Source organism: Puccinia triticina, chromosome 17A, assembly GCF_026914185.1.
Source record: "Puccinia triticina chromosome 17A, complete sequence".
In the NCBI taxonomy this organism is placed as follows: domain Eukaryota; kingdom Fungi; phylum Basidiomycota; class Pucciniomycetes; order Pucciniales; family Pucciniaceae; genus Puccinia; species Puccinia triticina.
The window spans coordinates 2990606-3011341 of NC_070574.1; the positions used below are offsets into that span (position 1 = coordinate 2990606).

At 46.9% G+C, this 20736-nt stretch overlaps 4 protein-coding genes across 4 annotated transcripts; 3 read left to right on the forward strand and 1 right to left on the reverse strand.

The window, feature by feature from the left end:
* Positions 1–1393: 1393 nt before the first annotated feature.
* PtA15_17A257 (uncharacterized protein) lies at positions 1394–3787 on the forward strand (the record flags this gene model as incomplete). The annotated part of the gene is made up of 7 exons (XM_053164354.1): positions 1394–1517; positions 1602–1694; positions 1783–1896; positions 1973–2002; positions 2080–2670; positions 2771–3558; positions 3665–3787. 7 exons carry the CDS (start codon positions 1394–1396, stop codon positions 3785–3787), a joined length of 1863 nt encoding a protein of 620 aa, XP_053028330.1.
* A 1203-nt stretch (positions 3788–4990) lies between these two features.
* PtA15_17A258 (uncharacterized protein) lies at positions 4991–6433 on the reverse strand (the record flags this gene model as incomplete). The annotated part of the gene is made up of 4 exons (XM_053164355.1): positions 4991–5028; positions 5130–5301; positions 5364–6093; positions 6168–6433. 4 exons carry the CDS (start codon positions 6431–6433, stop codon positions 4991–4993), a joined length of 1206 nt encoding a protein of 401 aa, XP_053028331.1.
* A 178-nt stretch (positions 6434–6611) lies between these two features.
* On the forward strand, positions 6612–7598 carry PtA15_17A259 (uncharacterized protein; the record flags this gene model as incomplete). The annotated part of the gene is made up of 3 exons (XM_053164356.1): positions 6612–6716; positions 6809–7186; positions 7269–7598. 3 exons carry the CDS (start codon positions 6612–6614, stop codon positions 7596–7598), a joined length of 813 nt encoding a protein of 270 aa, XP_053028332.1.
* Positions 7599–10680: 3082 nt separating this feature from the next.
* On the forward strand, positions 10681–11820 carry PtA15_17A260 (uncharacterized protein; the record flags this gene model as incomplete). The annotated part of the gene is made up of 6 exons (XM_053164358.1): positions 10681–10832; positions 10909–11146; positions 11222–11354; positions 11428–11489; positions 11557–11664; positions 11749–11820. 6 exons carry the CDS (start codon positions 10681–10683, stop codon positions 11818–11820), a joined length of 765 nt encoding a protein of 254 aa, XP_053028333.1.
* Positions 11821–20736: the final 8916 nt, after the last annotated feature.

Sequence of the window (20736 nt, forward strand, 5' to 3'; positions counted from 1 at the left end):
CGAGTTTCCCTCCGTGCGCGAAGTAAACCCGTTTATGATTTTATGTAAAAAAATCTTTGTAATTATTATGGTGTTCAAAGTTGGTTTGCATAATTTTATGCATGCATAAATCTTAAATTCATAAAATCTTTTTTGCAGGGGATATGACTGTCTGATTATGTAATACAAAATTTCCTCACCAAAATATTTTTATGATTTTATGATTTATGCATGCATAAAATTATGCAAACCAACTTTGAACACCATATATGGTTATGGTATTCAAAATTGCATATGCCACTGTTTACATAAAATCATAAAGCCCATTTTGGCTGGGAGATGTCAGCATGCATAAAACTTAAAGTGACATCTCCCAGCCAAAATTGCAGTTTACGATTTTATGTAAAGAAATCTTATGCAATTTTGAATATAATTATGGTATTCAAAATTGCATAAGATTTTTTTACATAAAATCATAAACTGCAATTTTGGCTGGGAGATGTCACTTAAAGTTTTATGCACGCTGACATCTCCCAGCCAAAATTGGTTTTGTGATTTTATGTAAATAGTGACATATGCAATTTTGAATACCATAAATCATGTGTACATGCCCTAACTTGATGTGCATATCAGTCCCTCGCTTAGCAGGGCCCCTACAGAACCCCAGGTACGCATTCCACCAATGTTCAATTTTCACTTTTGAAACGGCTATGTACAGCAAAAGCGAAAAAGCTTGCGGCCCGGCAGGCCCAATTTTGGAATCTCAGCCACTGCCCTTCAAGCCTGTATAGGTCCTGTATGTCAAGCTGCATACAGGAATATCATTGGAAGAAAAATGCTATTTCCTTCATTATCAACATTGGGGTATTGAGGGTTGCACCATTGGAATCCTGGTGCAATTCTACCCTCGTCGGCCGCTTCGTCAGGACTACCTGCCCCACCCAACAGTCGGCCCGACACGCAAATCAAGCTCAACCAGTCGCCCGGAGGCGATGTGACATCCTGTACAGCTCCGCTGTACAGGTGTGTGGCTGAAATGCAGCAGGCAATTTTCGGCCTCCCGCACCCGCAAGCTTTTTCGCTTTTGCTGTAACACCGGATAACATGTTGAAACACAGGTGATGCAAACAAATGTATCTGTGCTGGAAGGACTTGCAGGGCCGGAAAGGTTTTTCCATAAAGGGTGAGCCAATCGGAGTTCCCAGCTAGCCCACCAGTTTTCATCTGCATTCCTAAAACGACACCGTCAGGCAGAATCTCGGTTGAAAATATTTACTCAGATACAAGTTATAGTAAGAGGTTTTCCTACCTGAGCTTGGTTTGCACGAGATTACTGGTTTGCGCTGCTGACCAACCCGCTGCTGACCAACCCCTGAATATTTTTTTGACTTATTCACAACCAAGACACTCGGTTATGGTTTATTTGAGAGCATTGACCTTAACATTGGTCGTCCTATTGCTTGCGGAAATTTGCACATGTACTCCGCTGAACAAGGAAGTTGCAAGCCAGGGGAAGGAGGTTGAACGCGGTATCGAAGGTAAACATAATGATTCGTTTTCCTCATTTCAAGTCAATTTATAACGAATAAAAATGCGATGCTGATTTCCTCTTACCTTCATAGCTTTGGACGATCCCATGGACTTAGCACTCACCCCAAGTGATGTCGAAAATTCTTCCAACCGGGCCGGTTCTCACATGAGCCGAGGCAAAAATGGTACGCGTATTCACCACACCTTTATGGCTTCCAACTCTTCTAACTATATGCAACATGAGAAGACTGAGAGCCATCGCGGATCAATTAGACGATCCTCTGGGCGTCAAGGAGGCCGGCAAGACGGATCAGTCCAGCAAGCAGACTGAGCCGATTAGTGGAAGCTCGGCGTACCAGCATCTTGTTGCTGTTGCACAGGAAATCGGTGAGCCTAAAAAACGGATTATGTACCAGGCTGGCGCATCTTGTCCTATCGTTAACCCGAGATTATGCGTCATCAGAACCGGGATTGAGAATGCAGCACGATCAGAGTTAGTTAAACCTGTCTACTTGGACATCAGTATGCAGAGTTATAGTGACTGATAAAGATGATTTCTTGGGTACATAGAAACTTTGGAAATGAGGCAAACGGATTGGTTATCGATGATAGGAATTTTTGAATACACTAGAAGTGTGACCAACGGGGCCGTGCCATCACATGTTGCCGATATGGACTCGAAAACCAGGGAAAGAATCCTAGGGGAATTGAACGATTTTTACGAGCTTATTGAGACTATATATGGTTGTCAGACATTACCGACTCCCACCGCCAAACCTGTCGGCCGAGAGCCACTCGACTTTACTCCAAAACCTTCTCTGGAATTGGAAGAGTACAAGCAATGGATTCGGAAGCTAGTCTCATTCCTCGACACCACCGCAAACTTGGACGGCCCTAACTTCTATGCTAGGGCCGCTTGGAACAACTGCATCTTCCATATCTTAAGCTATTTATACAAATACCACCTTATCCCAGCCGAGTTAGATGAAAGTTTTCAGGGTTACTTGAGGAACCCTGTATTCTTAAGATGGCTTGCTATGGAATCTCATGGGAGGTTTTATTCGGATATCAGGTACTGGAGCAAGTTTCACGGCAATTTAGAAGAAGTTGAGTTCCTCCAAAACCATCCACTGCTGACATCTATTGCGGAAATTTTCAATGGTGAGCGATTCATGACTACTACAAAATCTCTTGGAGTGAGCTCCTCCTAGTTTGATCAAGTGTATATTAATGCTACCCCAATCTTTCCTTTAACCACTAGTGCTTAGAAGAAGAGAACAAGATTTGTTGGTATTTTACCGCCTCAAAATTTTTGTTGAGTCTTTCTATGGCAGATTTCTCCCTTATGAAAGAATGGACCCCAAGAAGTTACCAATCCAAGCACAATGGCATCTGAACTTCCTAAACAAGATGGAAAAAATTGTCTCCAAAGAGCTTCAACTCACTCAAACCCATTATGAAGAAGAATTGGCAGATGGATTCCTAGAAGTCAAAGACGAGCTGATGAACATGAAGAATTTTTTGATTAGACCAGTTGTCAGCCCGGAATATCAGGACGAGCATATGTTGCAATTCCTAAGGTTTTCATTTGACATCTTAGACTTTGCCCAAAAGAAGTACGGGGCCAAGTTTACCGAACAACTCGGATTGAATGACCGCATGGATCCGAGCACGTTAGAATACGAAAAAAGCTTCGAATTCATGAAAGCAACCAGAAAACTCCATGTGTGGATGGCAATTGCGACGGGTCACACTTATTTCGTCTCGACCGGACTCAAGGACGGCCTTAGCATCCCACCAGATGCATGGTCGAGAGCCGATTTCTTTTGGAACAAATTGCCACAATCGGCCATTGGATACAAAAAAACCGTATCCCGCGGATCCAAAGAAGATCCTGGATGGAAAGAGTTATTTTCAACCAATCGATTCTTTGCTCTCATTGAGGATGCCTGGGACTCGGAAATCATTTCCCATATTAAGATCTATTGGACTTTCAAAAAAGTTGCAAACAAAAAAATCGCAGGCGATGACAATGATAAGCTGAGAATGGTGCTTATGTATAATGAGAATTAAATGAAATCCAAGTTCATGCACAAAATTGGTCTTACTCATGAAATTCTTTAGCACAATGTTTGTTCACTCTACGGTATTGTAGGGTGAAACCGATGCGCTGCCGACGGCGTGTAGGAATGTGGAAGGCCCAGGGGATTGTGGGTCGCTGCGCTACGCTTTTTCTCAGCGGAAAACCGCTGCCACTTTTGCTTCTGGACGTCTTTAAGTCTCCTGTTGATCAGAAGCGGCTACATACAAGTAGCTGCCAAAGAGCGGTATTGTGCTGTTTGGGAGCGCACCGCAGCGGACCCTTGCTGCAACAGCAGATGCTTCTGGGTAATGGCGCCCAAAACAGCGGAAAGTTGCGGGCAAGCGCTTTTCCAATGCCTCTGGGCTGACGTGGAGCTATTTTTGCACCACTGAAAGTGCTGTAAAACTGTGGAAAAGGTGGTAGAAGCGGATACAAGCGGGGAAAAGCGAGGAAAAGCGGCCTCCCGCTGCGCTGTACTTTTTCGTAGCGGTAGCGGCGTTTTCTCAGCGCTGCCACGCCTTCGCATTTTGCCTCGACCAAAGCGGTAGCGTACCGCGGGGCCGTTACCGCTTTAGCGGCAGCCGCTGCGCTGCGCTATAATCACCACTTCCTGCAGCGTGGCGCAGCTTTTCAGTAACTAGAATCTTCCATGATTTTTCTTATTTTTCCTTGGTATATCTACTTAGATCTAGTTAATAATCTTTTGAGTATTCGCAAGAGCAAACTCCATTCACATAGTGACCAGACCATAATTCGAGGCAAATGCACACTACATAGCAACAAACTACGGAACATACTAAGGGAAGGGAGTCTCTGGCTAATTTTGGGCAATTGTCTTGAAAATGGGACAAAACAGGCGGAGAGCCGCATGAACAGGAAAGACACTCTGGCAGGGTCTGGTCGTCCAAGTGTTCAGGGCCATGGTGGCGTCGTCCACACATGCCTTCTACGTTGGCACTGACTTGAATTCACACTTTGCCATGAATTCAGCCGTGGCTTCTGTTGTCAATGCCGAACAAACTCAAACAAAAAGTCAACGAGTATCAGCCCCACGAATTGTGGGCAAATACTACTAACAACATGATATCCATGAATAGCTGTTATTTATTCTCAACAACAGGAAGTTGGCTTGGAAAGTTGCAAGTCGACTGAACTGCCGCAATATGCGAATACTTCGCTCCCATGCTGCTTGCGTATCAGACTATCCAGCTGGCAAGAAGATGATTGTCTCATCACCACGATCACCAAACCGACTTTTTGTGTCGGAGAAACCGGAATCCAAATTTGTCAAGCTGATGGAGATAATCAAAGAAACAGACAGAGTGCTCGATTGCGATCTCGAGGTAGTCAATAGTATAAACACTGTGCAGGAAGGATGAGGAAGCGCATGTAAACAGATCAATTTTGGCCGGTTTCTTGTAACTTAGTATCAACCACTGTCGAAAAACAATCAACCACCCCAAAAACAAGAGTAAGCAACCAGAAGAGAAGAAAAAGCAGCATAACTTTTGAGAAGAAAAAGAGGAGAAAGACTGACGTTCACGAAAGCTAGATATGATTTGACCTTCACGCTTAGCTTTCTCTTCGGCTTGCATCTTCAGGATTCCACGTTTCTCTTCCGCGCTAATCACTTGATTTTCTTTCCTGATACGCACGGCATTCATTCTTCTATGTCTAGAACCAGACATGACATAGCCAACGTTTTCAAACTAAGCGGAGAAAACAGTCAGATAAAGGGATCAAAGAAATGCAGTAGTAGATGATGGCGAACTTTTTCGATCTCCGTTCCCGTTAAGCCGATCTCACCACGCCTGGGAATACGTTCACCAGCCTCGATAAAGGCGGCCATAGCGCTACCTTCACCGGGTCTCAGAGCCCGACCGAACTCTTTAGGATCCATCGCTTTGCCGGTTGCATGGTTATAAGGCATCGGTCCGACCTCGCCCACGTCTTCCTCATCGTCGACCAATGACTCGGCCCTCCCAGTTTCTACAGGTTGCTCGATCGGTGTCGCTATTGGACGTGATGGACCTGGAAGGCTCTCTTTCTTTGGCGGCGTTGTTTCCGGTTGGATTGTAGTCGTGGTCGTCGGTGGTGCGACTTCCTTCTCCATCCATACATCGTCATCTTCCTCCTCTTTTCGGTCGTCTAACTCGACTGATTTCGACTTGCCCTTCCGTTTCTTGGATCGTCGAGCACGCTCATCGTCACTACTCTCATCCTCACTCTCCGACTCGTACTTTTTCTTCCTTCTTCGAGACTTGTGTTTCTTGTGTGATCGATTATGGTCATCTGATTGGTCGGTTCCCGAGTCATCATCGGATGATCGATGATGCTTCGTTCTCGAGGATTTATGCTTCTTTTTATCCTTCGATGAACGATGTCGGTCTTCTTTCTTACTACTTGATCCCTTTTTCTTCTGCTTCTCTTCTCCATAAGCTTGCGTGGGTGATTGGGGCCAAAGACCAATGACTGGCGCGTTCGCACGATCCAACCTTCGTCTGTTTCATTTTTTTGGCGCAGGAACAGAGTTATTCAATTTCGTGTCTGGTTACTGATGAAGCGGCCTGCTTACTTTTCAAAAAAATCATCTCTTCCACCTTGGCGGTATCCTCCGTTCGAGTAGTTATTTTCCCGGGGCCGTTCTTGTTGATGATGATGGTGATTGCGATGATGGCGATCTAGAGATTCTTCGGGGGTGAGCCTGTTCTGTTGGTTTCCCCTTTCATAGTTTGGCGATGGTCTGCGCTGCTGTTGCCTTTGATGATGGGATGGGGATGGTGATCGTTGGTCGCGGGTGGGTGGGTCGAAGTCTGATGCCCTTGGTCGATGATGCGACATGCTGGGTGGATGGTGTGGACGCAGTCAGTCGGGGAAAGTGCTGTGGCTGTGTGTTATAGGGTGACACGCACTGCGGACACTCCAAATCTGGCAGCCGCACCAAAACTTCATCCAAGCAAACTGCGATTTTCACCAAAAAGACCACCTAAAGAAAACCACCACATACATTTTACCAAGGATGCCAGTATTCCAACCTTCCAACCAGATCAAACTGACAAATGTGTCGATAGTGAGACTCAAGAAGGCTGGAAAGCGATTTGAGATTGCTTGCTACAAAAACAAAGTAGGTACAAACTGACTTGTCAGAAAACGCTTGTTCTTGTTGATGGGGTTCATATTTACAATTTTTTCTCGACATGAGGGAAATCACAACAGGTAATGGAATGGCGGTCAGGAGTCGAAACGGATCTCTCAGAAGTAATCCAGACGGACACGATCTTCAGCAACGTGTCCAAGGGCCAACTAGCCTCCCATTCCGACCTCCTCAAATCATTCCCAGTACCCAATAAAAACCCAGCAACAGTACTCCCATCCGAAGATATTCTACTAGAAATCTTGAAAAATGGGGAACTTCAAGTCTCCGATAAGGAACGCGCTCAAGCTCTGGTCGACAAAAAGAGAGAAATCATTCATCTTGTCGCCGAGAAAACTGTCGATCCTCTCACCAACCGTCCACATACTTCTTCCATGATCGAGAAAGCACTTGAAGAATTGCATTTCTCAGTCAATCTATCAAAAAGCTCTAAAACTCAGGTCAGCCTTTACTTCCCCAGGACACTCTTGATCTGATACTCCCTCCCCCTCATAACTGATTTCTTCTGCTTGACATAAACAGGCGCTCGAGTTGATAAAATCACTCTCATCGAGACCAGAGATCATCTCGATTTCGAGGAGTCAGATGAAGATCAGGTTAACAGTGCCGACAACCAAGGAGAGCAAGAAACTAAAACCGATCATCCTAGAATCGACCACCAAGGTCGAACTAGACGAGACTGATGAAGACCAATGGGAACTCATCGCACTCATCGAACCCGGCCAATTCAAATTCATCTCCGATACCCTCAACCAATTTCATCTCAAAAATAACTCCACCTCTGCCTCTCGATTCAAGTTAGAAACTCTCAGTCTTACCGCTGAACAAGTCGAGGGTGACGAAGTCTTGTAAAAAAAAGAACACATACTCCTTGTTGTTTTCTTCCATTCCTAAGTTACCTCGTATACCTCGACAGCTATAATTCATCTCATCATTTGTTCTGCGAGTGCCTAGCAGCAGGATTAAAGCCCAGCGGATGAAGAATCTACAGCCATGGCATTTTTCCATTCAACTACACAACGGAATTCTCTTCATATCCGACTCACCAGCAACTTGAACTTCTTTGCCGGCCCGTGTTAGGACTTGCAGGAGTCCTGAATTCAGGCGCATCGTTGAAAAACATTCGGATTCGGTTTTATGACTGCGCTTTCATCTTCTACGTCTCATTTGCACCTTCACAAGACACGCTATCGCAAGGGCGTCTTGACCCGAACTTAACGAAGTCCCTCTGCTGCGGGCGTGTGTCTTGCGAAGCAAGCCTCCGACAGCCCTCGGCAGGAGGGACTTGCGCCTTATCGCCCCTTTTTGCAGGGGCAAGATTCTAAATTTAGGTCGCAGGAGTTTTCAAACCTCTATAATTCCTTGCTTCCATGTCTTTCTTTGGAATAAAGTTGCTTAGGTGAAAGATTAGCTTGTGCCTGTCCAACCTACAAAATTTGGGTAACTTCACGACATTCCTTCTGGTCCAAAAAAAATCTTGAAATATACACAAAATGAGGATTTTGCACGGAAAGGGTCTGTGCTCACCAGCACACTTTCCACAGTTTGCTCTCCACAAGAATGTAGAGGGGATCATGGGAGATGTACACATCCGTACTCTTTTCTCCAGCATGTTCCAATGACATTGAGCTAATAAACAAGGAGTGGATGTGGTGGGTGAGCTGTAGAAAAAATAAACAAAATACCTTGAAAATACATTCTTGGTGCGCGAGTTCGGGGAGCTAAGGGGTAAGTCCCTCCTGACGGAGGCTCGCTTCGCGAGTTCACCCCCGAAGTATCGAGAAGGAATTATAGAGGTTTGAAAACTCCTGCCACCTAAATTTAGAATCTTGCCCCTGCAAAAAGGGGCGATAAGGCGCAAGTCCCTCCTGCCGAGGGCTGTCGGAGGCTTGCTTTGCAAGACACGCGCCCGCAGCAGAGGGACTTCGTTAAGTTCAAGTTTCTCTGGGCGAGTCGTTGAGGAGAGGAGACTCCCTGCCTTCTCAACAAATCACTCATCAACAAGGGAGCTTTCTCTTCTTGGTGGTTGGTCCTCAGACCTGTCATTGAGGACGAGAGACTTCCTTCTTGTCGCACGATGACCGGTCTGTGGGACAACCATCAAGAAGGGAATCTTTGCCCCTTGACGCTGCGTATTAGGTGACGTGCAACCCTCACGGAGGTTAACTGAGCGTCTCCGAGGAGGCGCGAAGCGTCAGCTACGCTCCCCCAAGGAGGGACTTCTGTTGAGTTTGTACCCTCACTTGGTCCCGACCCGGTGGAGCTTTGTCCTGACCTTAGCAACTTTGCGAGAACATCTCAACATACGGGGCACAGTGAAATCAAAGAAATTGGGCCAATAATCCAGTGGATCCAAGTACATAGGGATTGGGGCAGTCCCATGCCAATCAATGTACTCTAAACAAAGCACGACCAATAGTTAGAAGTCAGTTTGCCCAGGAATTGTGGCAGTGCGTAGGAGCGCACACACATGATCCAGATATTTTGCAGAAGCCATCACCCCCACACAACATCAACTTATTCATTAAAATTTTGAGTGGAGGACTTTCCGTCAAGTTTTTGGAGCCTCCCAGATCTCAATTTACACAATCAAACTCTTAATTTTCAGCATAAAGGAAAATGTTTTCCTAAGCCTGTAGCTTGTTGCTCTCATGTGTGCTGTTTGTGGTTTTGGGAGGTGTCTTAATTTAGGAATTAGAGAGGCATCTAGAGCTCTCTAAATGCCGACGGGAAGTCCTCCAGTGTCGTCGTATTCAGTGGAGCCGTAACTGCCTAACGGAGCCGCCAGCGATAGCGCCGGCGCATTTTCTTGAGCTTTCTACTTGTTATTTGAGCAATAAGTTGTGAAAATTAGAACAAGAGTAGGGGCTGCAGGTCCAATAACAGAGAGGTTGTCTTAAGGGGGAAGGTGGGGTGGGAGGCACGCGAATGGGGATGAGATGGGGGGGAAGATAATGGATAGAAGGAAGGATAAACTAACTACAGTACCAATGAAAGGTCTCAAGCCGATCGCACAACATAAGCTGCAAGCTCCTGCCTCAGGTGTCACGCTTCGCGCCAGCCCAGGCAGTATGGCTCTCCGATTCGAGCCTCTTTGGAGGTCGCGCTTCACGCCAGTCCGGTTCGAGGGACTTGTGATAAGAGGCAGAATACGGGAATATTTAGGCTACAAGGACGGCAGCCCCAATCTTTAGCTCGCGTGCCCTAACCAGAAAGCTCCAGACGTGCACAGTCCCCTCCGCTGAGTGCCAGCCAAGGGTAAATCTGCGTGAAGTTTGGCGCGGATCGATGAGTAGGATAAGATTCGGACTCAGAAGACCCAGAAGAAGCGAAGCTGGGACCCACAGGATGATTTGCGCGGCTGTAGTCGTGAAAAGGGATCGGGCAAGTGAGACTCTAGAGCTAGTGTGGTGATGGGACTCACTTCGACTAGCCGAGAACGTCTGTTTTTCGCCCAGGACGGCCAAAAGCAGAGGTGGATGCTGAAAAACGCCTATCGTTGGAGGAAAGTTGTCCACAGAAAGATGAGAAGCACACGGCATCTAGCTCAATGCCTCGGGTATCAGCACTCAGGGCACTTCGCAGTGAGCAAGGGAAACCCGTGTCCCCTAGATGGCCGACGAATACGTGCATCAAATCGGTCGCCATGAGTGGTTCCGCCAAAGGCCCTCCCTCGAGATCATTCATATTAAAGCAGGTCTAAGAAGCAAGTGGTTAGGACATCATTCCATTATCAATTCACATTTGGACTTGCACCTTCCCTCTATATAATCTAATCCAACCCGCTCGCTCCAACTAATTTATCATTTGCATCAGTCAACACTCCAACGCACTCCTCGGAACAGTTCTTATTCTGGTTAAATAGCTCGATTCCGAATCACTTCTCTCATCGCCCCCACCACCACTCAGAAACAACTCTCAAATTTTCCTCAGCATGAAGTTTCTCATCTTCGCATTGGCTGCGTCGGTTCTCCCAGTCATTGACGCGGCAGCCAATTTCAAGAGCACTTGTAACACCGTGAACAACCAGATGGCCACCCTGACCGGCTCATTGGCTCAGCTCAAGGCCACTGCCGACAGATTAGGGTAAGGACCCTGCAAATCCCCAATTTGCCGCTGTAAGTGTGGCTCATGCTGACGTGTCTAACCCCTTCGTATACAGACATGCCCACATTTCAAGCAGATGTAGTGAAGCCAGCCAACATCTCGGCTACGCACAGTCGTCGTGGGGTGGAATCAGCTCTGGATTTGGCGGGTTCCCGTGGCAAGCAAGGGATTCATCGCACGCCAGCAAGGTCCAGTCCCGTATGTCATCATGTGGATCCTCTTTGGACTGGATCTACAGCCAGCCGGAGATCAATGAATATTCCGACTACCAGGCGCCAGTCAGAAATTGCCGAGTCAGTGACTCAATTCCCCGTGCCCTGACTTCATCGCATGTTGCTCAATCCAAGGTTATTTCCCCTATCTCACAGCGCACTTACAGCTCGTGTCAAACTGGATGTTCGCAAGTATGGAACTGGCCTTCACCTCCTGGCTACAAGCCCAAGCCCAGTCAATACGCTGGCTACCACCGTCGTCGTCGTGACACTGGCGAGAAAGTCTGCCGTGAGTACGACAGTCTACAGTCCTTGTGACCCCGGACGTTAATTACCAACCCATTCGGGCTTCCACTTGGTAGCCAACGTCCAAGAGACTGCTTGCCCCATCAGCGCCAACGCCTCCGGGCACGAATGTATCGACGTAAGTAGCTATGCTATTCCTGGCACTTCGTCCACAACTCTGGCTGACCCCAGACCTGTACCAACAGACTCAAGTTGAGATCACTTCATGCGGTGGATGTGAGTCTCTGAACGAGGGAGAAAACTGCATGTCTATCGAAGGAGCCGATGAAGTCGGATGCGAGCTCGGTGAATGTGTAAGTAGCCAGTCATTTCTCACTGCGTCTCTACACCTATGCTAAACTAAAGGTTTGCAATGCTGCTGATTCCACCACATCCAGCGTGTCTTCTCCGCACTCCCTGGATTCGAAATCAACGAGACAAATGGCCGTCCTGTCCCTGTCACCTACTAGATGCTCTATGAGCTGACCTCAGCATGTGCTACCGTCTTGCTCACCCCACCTCAACCCCACTGCCTTCACTATTCTTATGGTCAGATGCTGTTGCTGTGTTTACTGCTTCGCCATGTACATATCACTTTAATAACCACCGTTTCCTTATTTCTTATTTATTTTCGAGTACTTTTATGACGTCCCATCTTTACGAGATAAAGACCCAAATGTTACACCACGTTTTCCCCATTGATTCCATCTTGAGTCACCGTGTCTACCGCTGCGGCAAGTAGCTCTAACCCGAATCACTCTCGTCACATTTGGTGAGTAGTTGTATTGCCATTATCTGATCTCTGGGAGAAAAAGCCATCAACGCCACTAGATGCTGCCACTACAATAGATCAGTGAGAATCATTTGCAATAATCAGTGGCAAGCCCGTGCGCATAACCTCCACAAGCCAAAACGCTTGGCAGAACCCCTCGCAGATCACACGTAATATGCAGATGCTCCACCCAACATATAACTTGATGGATATCCTTCATCAGCTGAGCAGAAGGGTCACTTCTCTTAATTGCAATCTTGGCTGTACCAGTAGTCGCAGTCTCTAACAGAGCACACAGCGGCCCTCAAGTGCGGAGACCGGTGTGTACCAGTTGCTCCCAATTTGGTGCCTTGAGTTGCCAACGTGGAGATACTTCAGCCTAGACAAACCGGACAAACCTTGCTGTTAACCCGGCCTCGTAGTGTGGCGGGTGTACTGTTCCTCGCCTGTTTCGCGATCTCCCCAACGTCCTGGACGCCCATCACCGTTACTGTTTGGCTCCAACCATGTGCCCTGCTGGGCGCGAAGCGTCTCCCTCCGAAGAACAATAAACAAGCAATTTGAGGTTTTTGTGTGTGTGTGCGAGAGTGCACACAAGCACGGTCTTGATGTATACCCATTTCATTGCCAATACCCGTCCCGAATTCTCCGTGGCCCATGCAATGAGTGGCAAACAAGCCCTGCTCCACCTGTTCCTAGCAAAAAAAAAAACAACCAGACAGGCACTACAAGAAAAAGTCAAGCAAGTGCCACCAGTTGACATGTGAGAGCTCTAAGGAATCTGGTGATGGAACTTCAACCTTTGTCATAGTTTGCCTTTGACCAAGCTTCAATGCACAGTCACTGCGCATGATGCACAGTGGCTGTGCCAAAAAAAACTAATGTCTGCTTGAGTGGAGCTAGAATGGAAGTTACACAGGAGAATGCCACATGTGAACTGTGTAGGAATCCAGACCAAAGCCCGCAGTAACCTTTCCGGAAGCTTGCGTGGCCAGACCAAGGCGCAAGCCCAGCTGCAAAGAAAGGTTAGCCCCCTTTTGCGGTCCTGACACAAGCCCTAACAACGGCAAAGCTAACACAAAGTATCGCCTTGCCAATTACAGAAGCGCAACAAGCCGAAAGCCCAAAGACAAGAACAGACAAACCCAAGAACCCTCTACATCCCAAGGCCAAACAAGAAGCAGGCTTAGCCGTAAGACTGACCTTATTGTGTTCTTTCCACAGAACTCTTTTGGAATGCCTTGGACTCAAGAAAAAAACAGACCTACCCAGACTATCAGACGCTCCTGCTACCCATAAGTAAAGCCCAGCTCACATAGAGTCCAGACCAAAACAGCTAACACAGATGAACTTTGTTCAATCAGTGCAAGACCCATCAAAACTCAGGATAAGACAAAGTTAATACATTAACTCGGATTATACCTGTGAGTAGAAAGACATAACAAAAGAGAACAAAAAGAGATCACAACCGCTGAAGCCAATATCACGCATGTTTGGCGCACAGGGAGCTTTTGCCGCAGATCACACAACTAGCAAAGCCGGCGCAAAAGCCAAAACTTTTTCCATTTCTCACCTCCAGACAGAATAGACCCAGGGTACTTCCTGCCCTGCTTTCAGGTGCATACCGGACCACACTTTCTACTCACATTATGCATTCCTAACATTGTAATTAGGATATGAATCTGATTCAGCAATAAATTTCGCAGCAAAAAGCGCTGGCCTTTTTTGAATAGTGTTGGCGCGCTGTTAGCGCTGCTACGTTGCGCTAATTTTCAGCGGCGCTAACAGCCAAGGGTGAAGCGCTGCGCTTCGCTTCAGAAAGCGGCCCATTTAGCGAAGCGCAGCGGGACCCCGCTTCTACCTCAGGCCAATTAGCGCAAGCGCAAGCGCCGGCGCGCTGCGCTTGCGCTAAGTTGAGCGATTCCCCGCTTGTTTCTCTGAGCCGTTAGCGCAAGCGCAGCGGTTTCGCGCTGCGCTTGCGCTATGTCCAGCGCAAAAAGCGGGTTAAACGCTCTTTTTCCCGCTTCATTACGCTGTGTAGCGCGATTTTCCGCTGTGTAGCGGCACAAGCGCAGCGCTGCGCAGAGGAGAGCCCAGCGACAGTTGGCTTGCCCAAAGGTTGGGTTGCACCTCGCAGGCGACCCACCGCAGCACCCAAGCATCTTTTGTACCAAATAAATAACTCCGATTGGGCAGATACTTCCACCTCCCCAGCAACTCAATCTTGCATCACATATTCACAGATTCACTTGGAAGCTCCCTCAACCAACTAAATCTTGTTTATGAGAATGTCACCCAACCATACTAACAGCCATACCTCCGATGTGGTCCCCTCCACCCCACCAAATATTGCTGAAATTTCACCTGAGGTATCACAATCTGCCCGCAGGGAATCAACCCGACTCCGAACCCCCGTTGTAAAACCTGGCTTTGTCCGCACTGAGGGTGATTCCCGTCGAACTCTTAGTACCCAAGTCCCACCAAGGCGCACCCAAAATCAAGCTCAGCCCAACAGTGACATAGAAATTGCAGAACCCTTGGAGGAGGAAAGTGCACCCGGGAGCACCCAAGTTTCCATGTGTGATAAGGCAAGATTTGGCTCATTTTTCTTTCACCCGCTTACTGCATCTCATTGATTTTTCTTTTCTCTTTTGTTTGGTAGGCATTCACCCAGGTCACCCAAGTTTCCACCCGCACCGGCAAGAAGATTACTGTTGACACAGTACAGGACTCGGACAAAGAAAACACCAAAGTCCAAGAAAAATCCAAGAAAGCGTCAAAGGAGGGGTACAATCATCCACGTTTGTACTTTTACGCCCATGGAATGGGTCCCAAACAAGTAAGAATTTTCTATTTCAACTCATGTGGCATGATGTGCCTGATGTCAATGACTTGAATCCTAGTCCCCCGAGTCAACGGGTTACGCCTGTCGGTGGTGCCCAAGCGAATACATGGCGCAGAACCGTTCCAAATACAACCTCAAGGCCCACCGCGATGGTTCCCACTACAAAGGCTCCGTACGATCTGCCTGCCCTGGACGGGCCAAGGCAATTGCCACTGGCGCCAAACTCCCACCAACTGCAACCGAGTTATTCAAAGCAGCAGCGCAGGCGAATCCAGAAACAGCGGGTACTTTGACAGCATTTGTATCTAAAGGTAACTTTAACAGCAAAACTCTGAACAAGCTAATTGTCATATGGATCGTTTGGCATTGCCTCCCTTGGCTACTAATCAAAGATCATCTTATCCGAGTAGATTTTGATTACGCTGTCCATAATTCCCATATCCGATCTCAATTCTGGGCCGCGCTTCAAGCACACAAGCTTTATGTCGAACAACGCTTGCGGGTTGTCCAAGCTATCAAGGTATGCATCTTTTTTATGAATTCCTATATCTACATCAACTGAATTTTGGTCTTTGCTCTAGGATTCTGACTCGAAGATCAGCATGGTATCCGATGTTTGGACAACCAAGGGTAGCCACAAGGCTTTTGTAGGTATTTCCTGCTGCTACATCAACAAGGACTGGACCTATGTATCGCAGCATCTCGCCATTAAGTATGTTTCTTGGCATCATAATGGGGTTTACTTGGCGGCTCCTTTTGCAAACACATTGGTGAAACATGGTCTGCATAAAAAGATGAGTACTTGAAATCTTGTCTCGCCCTCAGGGGGAATGCACCAGCTGACCTTTCTTTTGTCACTACGTTCTCGTGCAGACTACTGACTCTGGCAGCAACAACTTCACGATGGCCAGAGAAGTTGCCTCAATCTTCTTGGCCGTTGATCTCACCAAATGGGACGTTGAAAGCAATCGCCACCACTGCATATGCCATGTGATTGCTCTTATCCTTGGTGCCGGACTGAAGGCTCTGCGGATCTCAAAACTGATGCTTCGGTCCGAAAAGGCTGACCAGAGTTTTCCAGCCCTTGCGACTGTTGTTGAGTTGGATGAACCGACTGAAGAAATTACCAAGGTCATCAAAGAGTCTGATGAAGAAGATATTGATCCAGACAATGCAGCGGCTGGTTCACCCAAGGCTGATGACAATGAAAACAATGATGACGATAGCAGCCGTGGGATCGGGCTCACTTTGAAAAAGGTGTGTTTTATCGTTTCAAAGCCACTCACAATACAAAAGTTTGAAGGCCACAATTTTCCACACAGCTCAACTACATATGTCGTCAAATTGCATCTTCACCACAGAAGCAGGCGGAGTGGAGGTTGTGGGCTGCAAAGTTAAGCTATAAGGGCCGTGGTGTGATCGGTGGCTACGGAATACAATGGAACATTGCCTACAAGAGCCGTTCAAGGGCTTACGAGGGCAGGAGAGTAAGCTTTCAAGGCTGGCCAACTGGATTAATCTGTGCTTTAACTAACCAACATCACACAATTCCCAGGTCATCAAGCAACTGCTTGAGAATGAATCCAATAAGTGCTCTGGAAAATCGACAGCCAAGCATTTCTTCAAGAAGTATGAGTTGAGTTCCAAGGAATGGAGTGATGTGAATAGCTTGAACATTGTCCTGAAAGTAAGCATCTTGTTTCTTGTTTTTCTTCAGACATTCCTTAGCTGATCACTGCTTCCTTTCTGATAGGACTTCTTGGAAATGACTAAGAGGATGGAAGGCGATAAGCCTCTCTTACCAATGGTCATCTACGAGTATGTGCGAATTCTTGATACTCTTGAGAAAAGGAAGGCGGCTGCCTACTTGTCTCCTTTGGCCCCCATGTTTGACCCAATGATGAGGACAACTCGGAAGTACTTGAATCTAGCGCTTGAGTGCAATACAGTGGTGCTGGCCACATTCCTTCACCCAGCGTGGAGGATGATGCTTTTTCACAAACAATTTGAGACACATGTGGACCAAATCGTTGATCTAGTCCAGAAAGCCTTTGACACTTGGCGCAAGGAAATCCAAGCTGGCCTACCACCTTCCCCTCTTGAAGAATCATCCAAACCAAACGATATCGGTAATCACTCCAGCTCGGATTCTGATGGTAAGGAATTTGATTTCTACCCATCTTCTGGCAAAGCTCCTGTGGTCAACAACAAATTGGAACACTACAACAAGGGGGAATTTGGGTTGGATAAGAAGGGAAAGGTTTGCACATCCTTTTCTTGTTGCTTTTTTACTCGCTTGTTCCCGGTTGCTGATTCCACTATCAAACCCCTCAGTTGCATTGCAAAGACTTCCCAGTCCTTGCATCTTTGGCAAGGGATTACCTTGCGTGTTCTGCCAGCTCAGCCACCGTTGAAAGGACCTTCTTGGCTGCAGCCAATATTTGTGCTTCTGGAAGGACAGGCCTTGCCACCTGAACCATCAAGCAATGCATCAGCAGCCACCTGTGGCTACGAAACGGTGTCAAGATGGGAGGCGACTTTGAAGATTGTCAGGCAGTGATTGATGCCGCTCAAAAGAACCCAAAGTTCAAGAAGGCTTCCTAAATTACTTTCTTCCCTCTTTCCTCACCTCCCCCCACCATCTGTTTTCCCTTTCTTATTTATGCCCCCGTTCCTATTTCTTGTCTATGCCAATCCCATCTCCTCCAAACCTATGGTCGCCCCCCCTCCCCCAATCTGTGCGCTATAAAGCTTAATAAAAGCGGACCTGGACCATGAAAAAGCGGAAATCCGCGCTTCATTTTGCGCTTTCAAAGCGTGAACGCGCTTCGCTACCGCTATAATCTAGCAGCCCTGCGCTTGTTTGCGCTATAAAAAGTGCGCAAAAAGCGCAAAAAAACAGCGCCCCAAACCAATTAGCGCAAGCGCAAGCGGACCAGCGCTATAAGTAAGCGCAGCGCAGCGCGGGCCAATTGCACTGCGCTAACCGCTGCGCTGCGCTTTTTGAAGCGCAGCGCTTTCACCCTTGTAACAGCACACCAATTTTTGTTTAGCGTTAGTGCTACACTACAGCCGCTATGCTGCGCTACGTTGCGCTAAGGCCCTTTTAGCGGAAAAAAAGCCTTTTTTGCCTCAAAAAGCGCTGTAGCGCAGCGTAGCGAACACTCTTTTGCGCCCTGCGTGCTTAGCGTTAGCGCCATTGCGCGAATCTGAGCTAACGCTACGCTAAAAGCTGAAATGGCTTTGCATCTGGTGCGCGTAGCGTTAGCGCAGATGCGCGCGATTGCGCTAATACTACGCTAAGAAAATGGTGCATTTGCGCTGCGCTACACTACACTAACAGGTATGGTTAGCGTAGCTGACCCACTGTTGCTCATAAACAAGAAGCTGAAAGTAGGACAGGATGGCGAACACGCGCAACCAAGGGTCAAGCAGCGGCACCTCCAAAAGAAACATCATGCCATTGAAGAACAATGCCTACAGTCCAGACAAGGACCACGTGAACGTTCCAAAATTTGACAGGACTGATTTCTCACTCTGGGAAAGAAACATAAAAATTCATCTACAACCCCGTTGACTCAAAACCTAAATTGATTAGCCCCTGCCCAAGGAACCTACCAACAAGGAGCTACAAGGAGCTCTCAGAACTTGTAGCATCCTGAGCAAAGCAATCTCCAACACAATCTTTACCAGTGTCATCAACAACAAAAACAAGCAGAACCCGTTCACATTTTGGACAGACATCAAGACAATTTATGCATCCGACTTGTTACTGTCCATGTTCCAAGTCTGGAACAAGTGGCTTGATATTCAGTACAACAAGGATCTCAACTTGTACATCATCAAAATGGAGGAAAGCCTCACCAAATTTAGCTCCCTCGGCTTGAAGGTTCCGGATGTCCTAGTTGGCTGTGGCATTGTGGGCAAAATCACAAAAAGGCGCCCTATGCTAATGCAGGCTCTCTTTGCCAATCTCAAAGCACTGGCAAAGCCCAAGGAAATCATTGCCAAGTTGCGCGACATGGCCGCCACAAGACTGCCAATAAACGCAGGTTTGTCAAGGAGCCTGAACCCGCCTCAACCGTTCTCGCTACGGGGACTAGCCGCAAGCCCAAAAGACATAGCAGCTCTAACACTGGCCCACCACTGGCGGCAATAAGGTGCAGCAATGGAAAGCACAAACCCAAATTCACCACACACAACAAGTCAACTTGCTGGACCATACACCCGTTGACTTGCCTGCCTGAAAGACCACTGCAGCAGCAGGAAGGGCCGCAGAAAAGGCAGTGCTCTTCCTACCAAACTACAGCTGGTGACAAGCATGATAAAGAAGATGAGGAAGCACTAAACACCACTATATTGAAGCCAGCCTTCACCTACAACACCACAGCAGCCAAGTCCTCCTTATCAACAGTCCTCAATTCAGGAGCAAGCAATCACATGCTCAACTCATTAGCCTACTTCACAACCATGCACCAGGGGAGATTTTGACGCACTCTCCAGAGAGTGCCATACTGTACCCTTTTTCTGTAACTGTGCTGGATGCCTTTGATGAAAGTAGTGTAGGAATTAATGAAAAATTCTGGAACTAATCTACAAATGATCTGAAACTGATTCTGGATTCATGCATAAACCATCCAGAAGTCATGCAGAAGTCAACTGGAAAACAACTGAAATGCGGTTGAAACCACTAAGACACAATGGCCACAATCAATGCATAATTCAATTTGAACTGTTTTTTAATTGAGATGGATTATTGGGGTTAAATTCATTTTATTTATATGCACATGAAGTTGGTCATTGTTTTCACTTTGCTAATGTAACTGTCATGTGCGTGTGTGTAAGTTTGTTACAAATTGCAGGTTGGGCCTCCCGCAGATCAACAACATGTACACCCCTCTTAGAATGATGTGAAAGGCCCATCTGAATTGGCATATTTCCCTAAAGAAGGACGGTATCATCCAGAATTGAGCCAAAAAAGGATGAAAGTAGGGTGAAAATATGAGTCAAGTCAAGCTTTGAGGTGTGTGGTCCCAGATTTCAGATAGATGTCCTGACTTCTTAACACGTATAACCTTGTGAGTTTTTTTTGTGTTTGTTTGTTTTCCAATGTCTCCATGCACATGCATGTGAGTTTTTTTCCACTTTGCCAATGTCACCTTCGTGTACGCGCGTACATTAGGGTGACAGATCACTAGAGGGGCCTTTCACAGCTACATTACAAGTAAAAACTGGTCAGAAAGCCATGAAAGCCCCCGCAAGTCACATTGACGTTGTTTGGAATCCCTTTGACATAGAGAAATTGATCAACAGAAATTCACCATAAATGAGTAATAATTGGGCATTGATTAACTATGATTTCATGAAAGATTGTAATTAAGTTATCCTTAGAAAATTAAATGGTTCTATACAACATTGCACAAGGTCCTGTGATAATTCCGCATCACTTCTGACACACTTCTCATTGACTTCTGAAGAATTTATCAATCATTTCCTAATCCACATCTGGCTCACATCAGACCCAGAAAAACATAAAATTAGACTCTGGCACTCTCTGGAGAGTGCATCAAAGTCTCCCCTGGTGATGACCCCTGTGCACATCAACATAGTCACTGGTAGTGGAAGATCAGAACTTGTGGTGTTTGCCCAAGGAACAGCGGAACTCTTACTCCAATCGGGACAAATCCTGGTCTTACCCAAGGCCCTACTTGTGCCAAAACTATCCTGCAACATTTTATCAATGGTAAAGCTAATGGAACACCAAGCTTT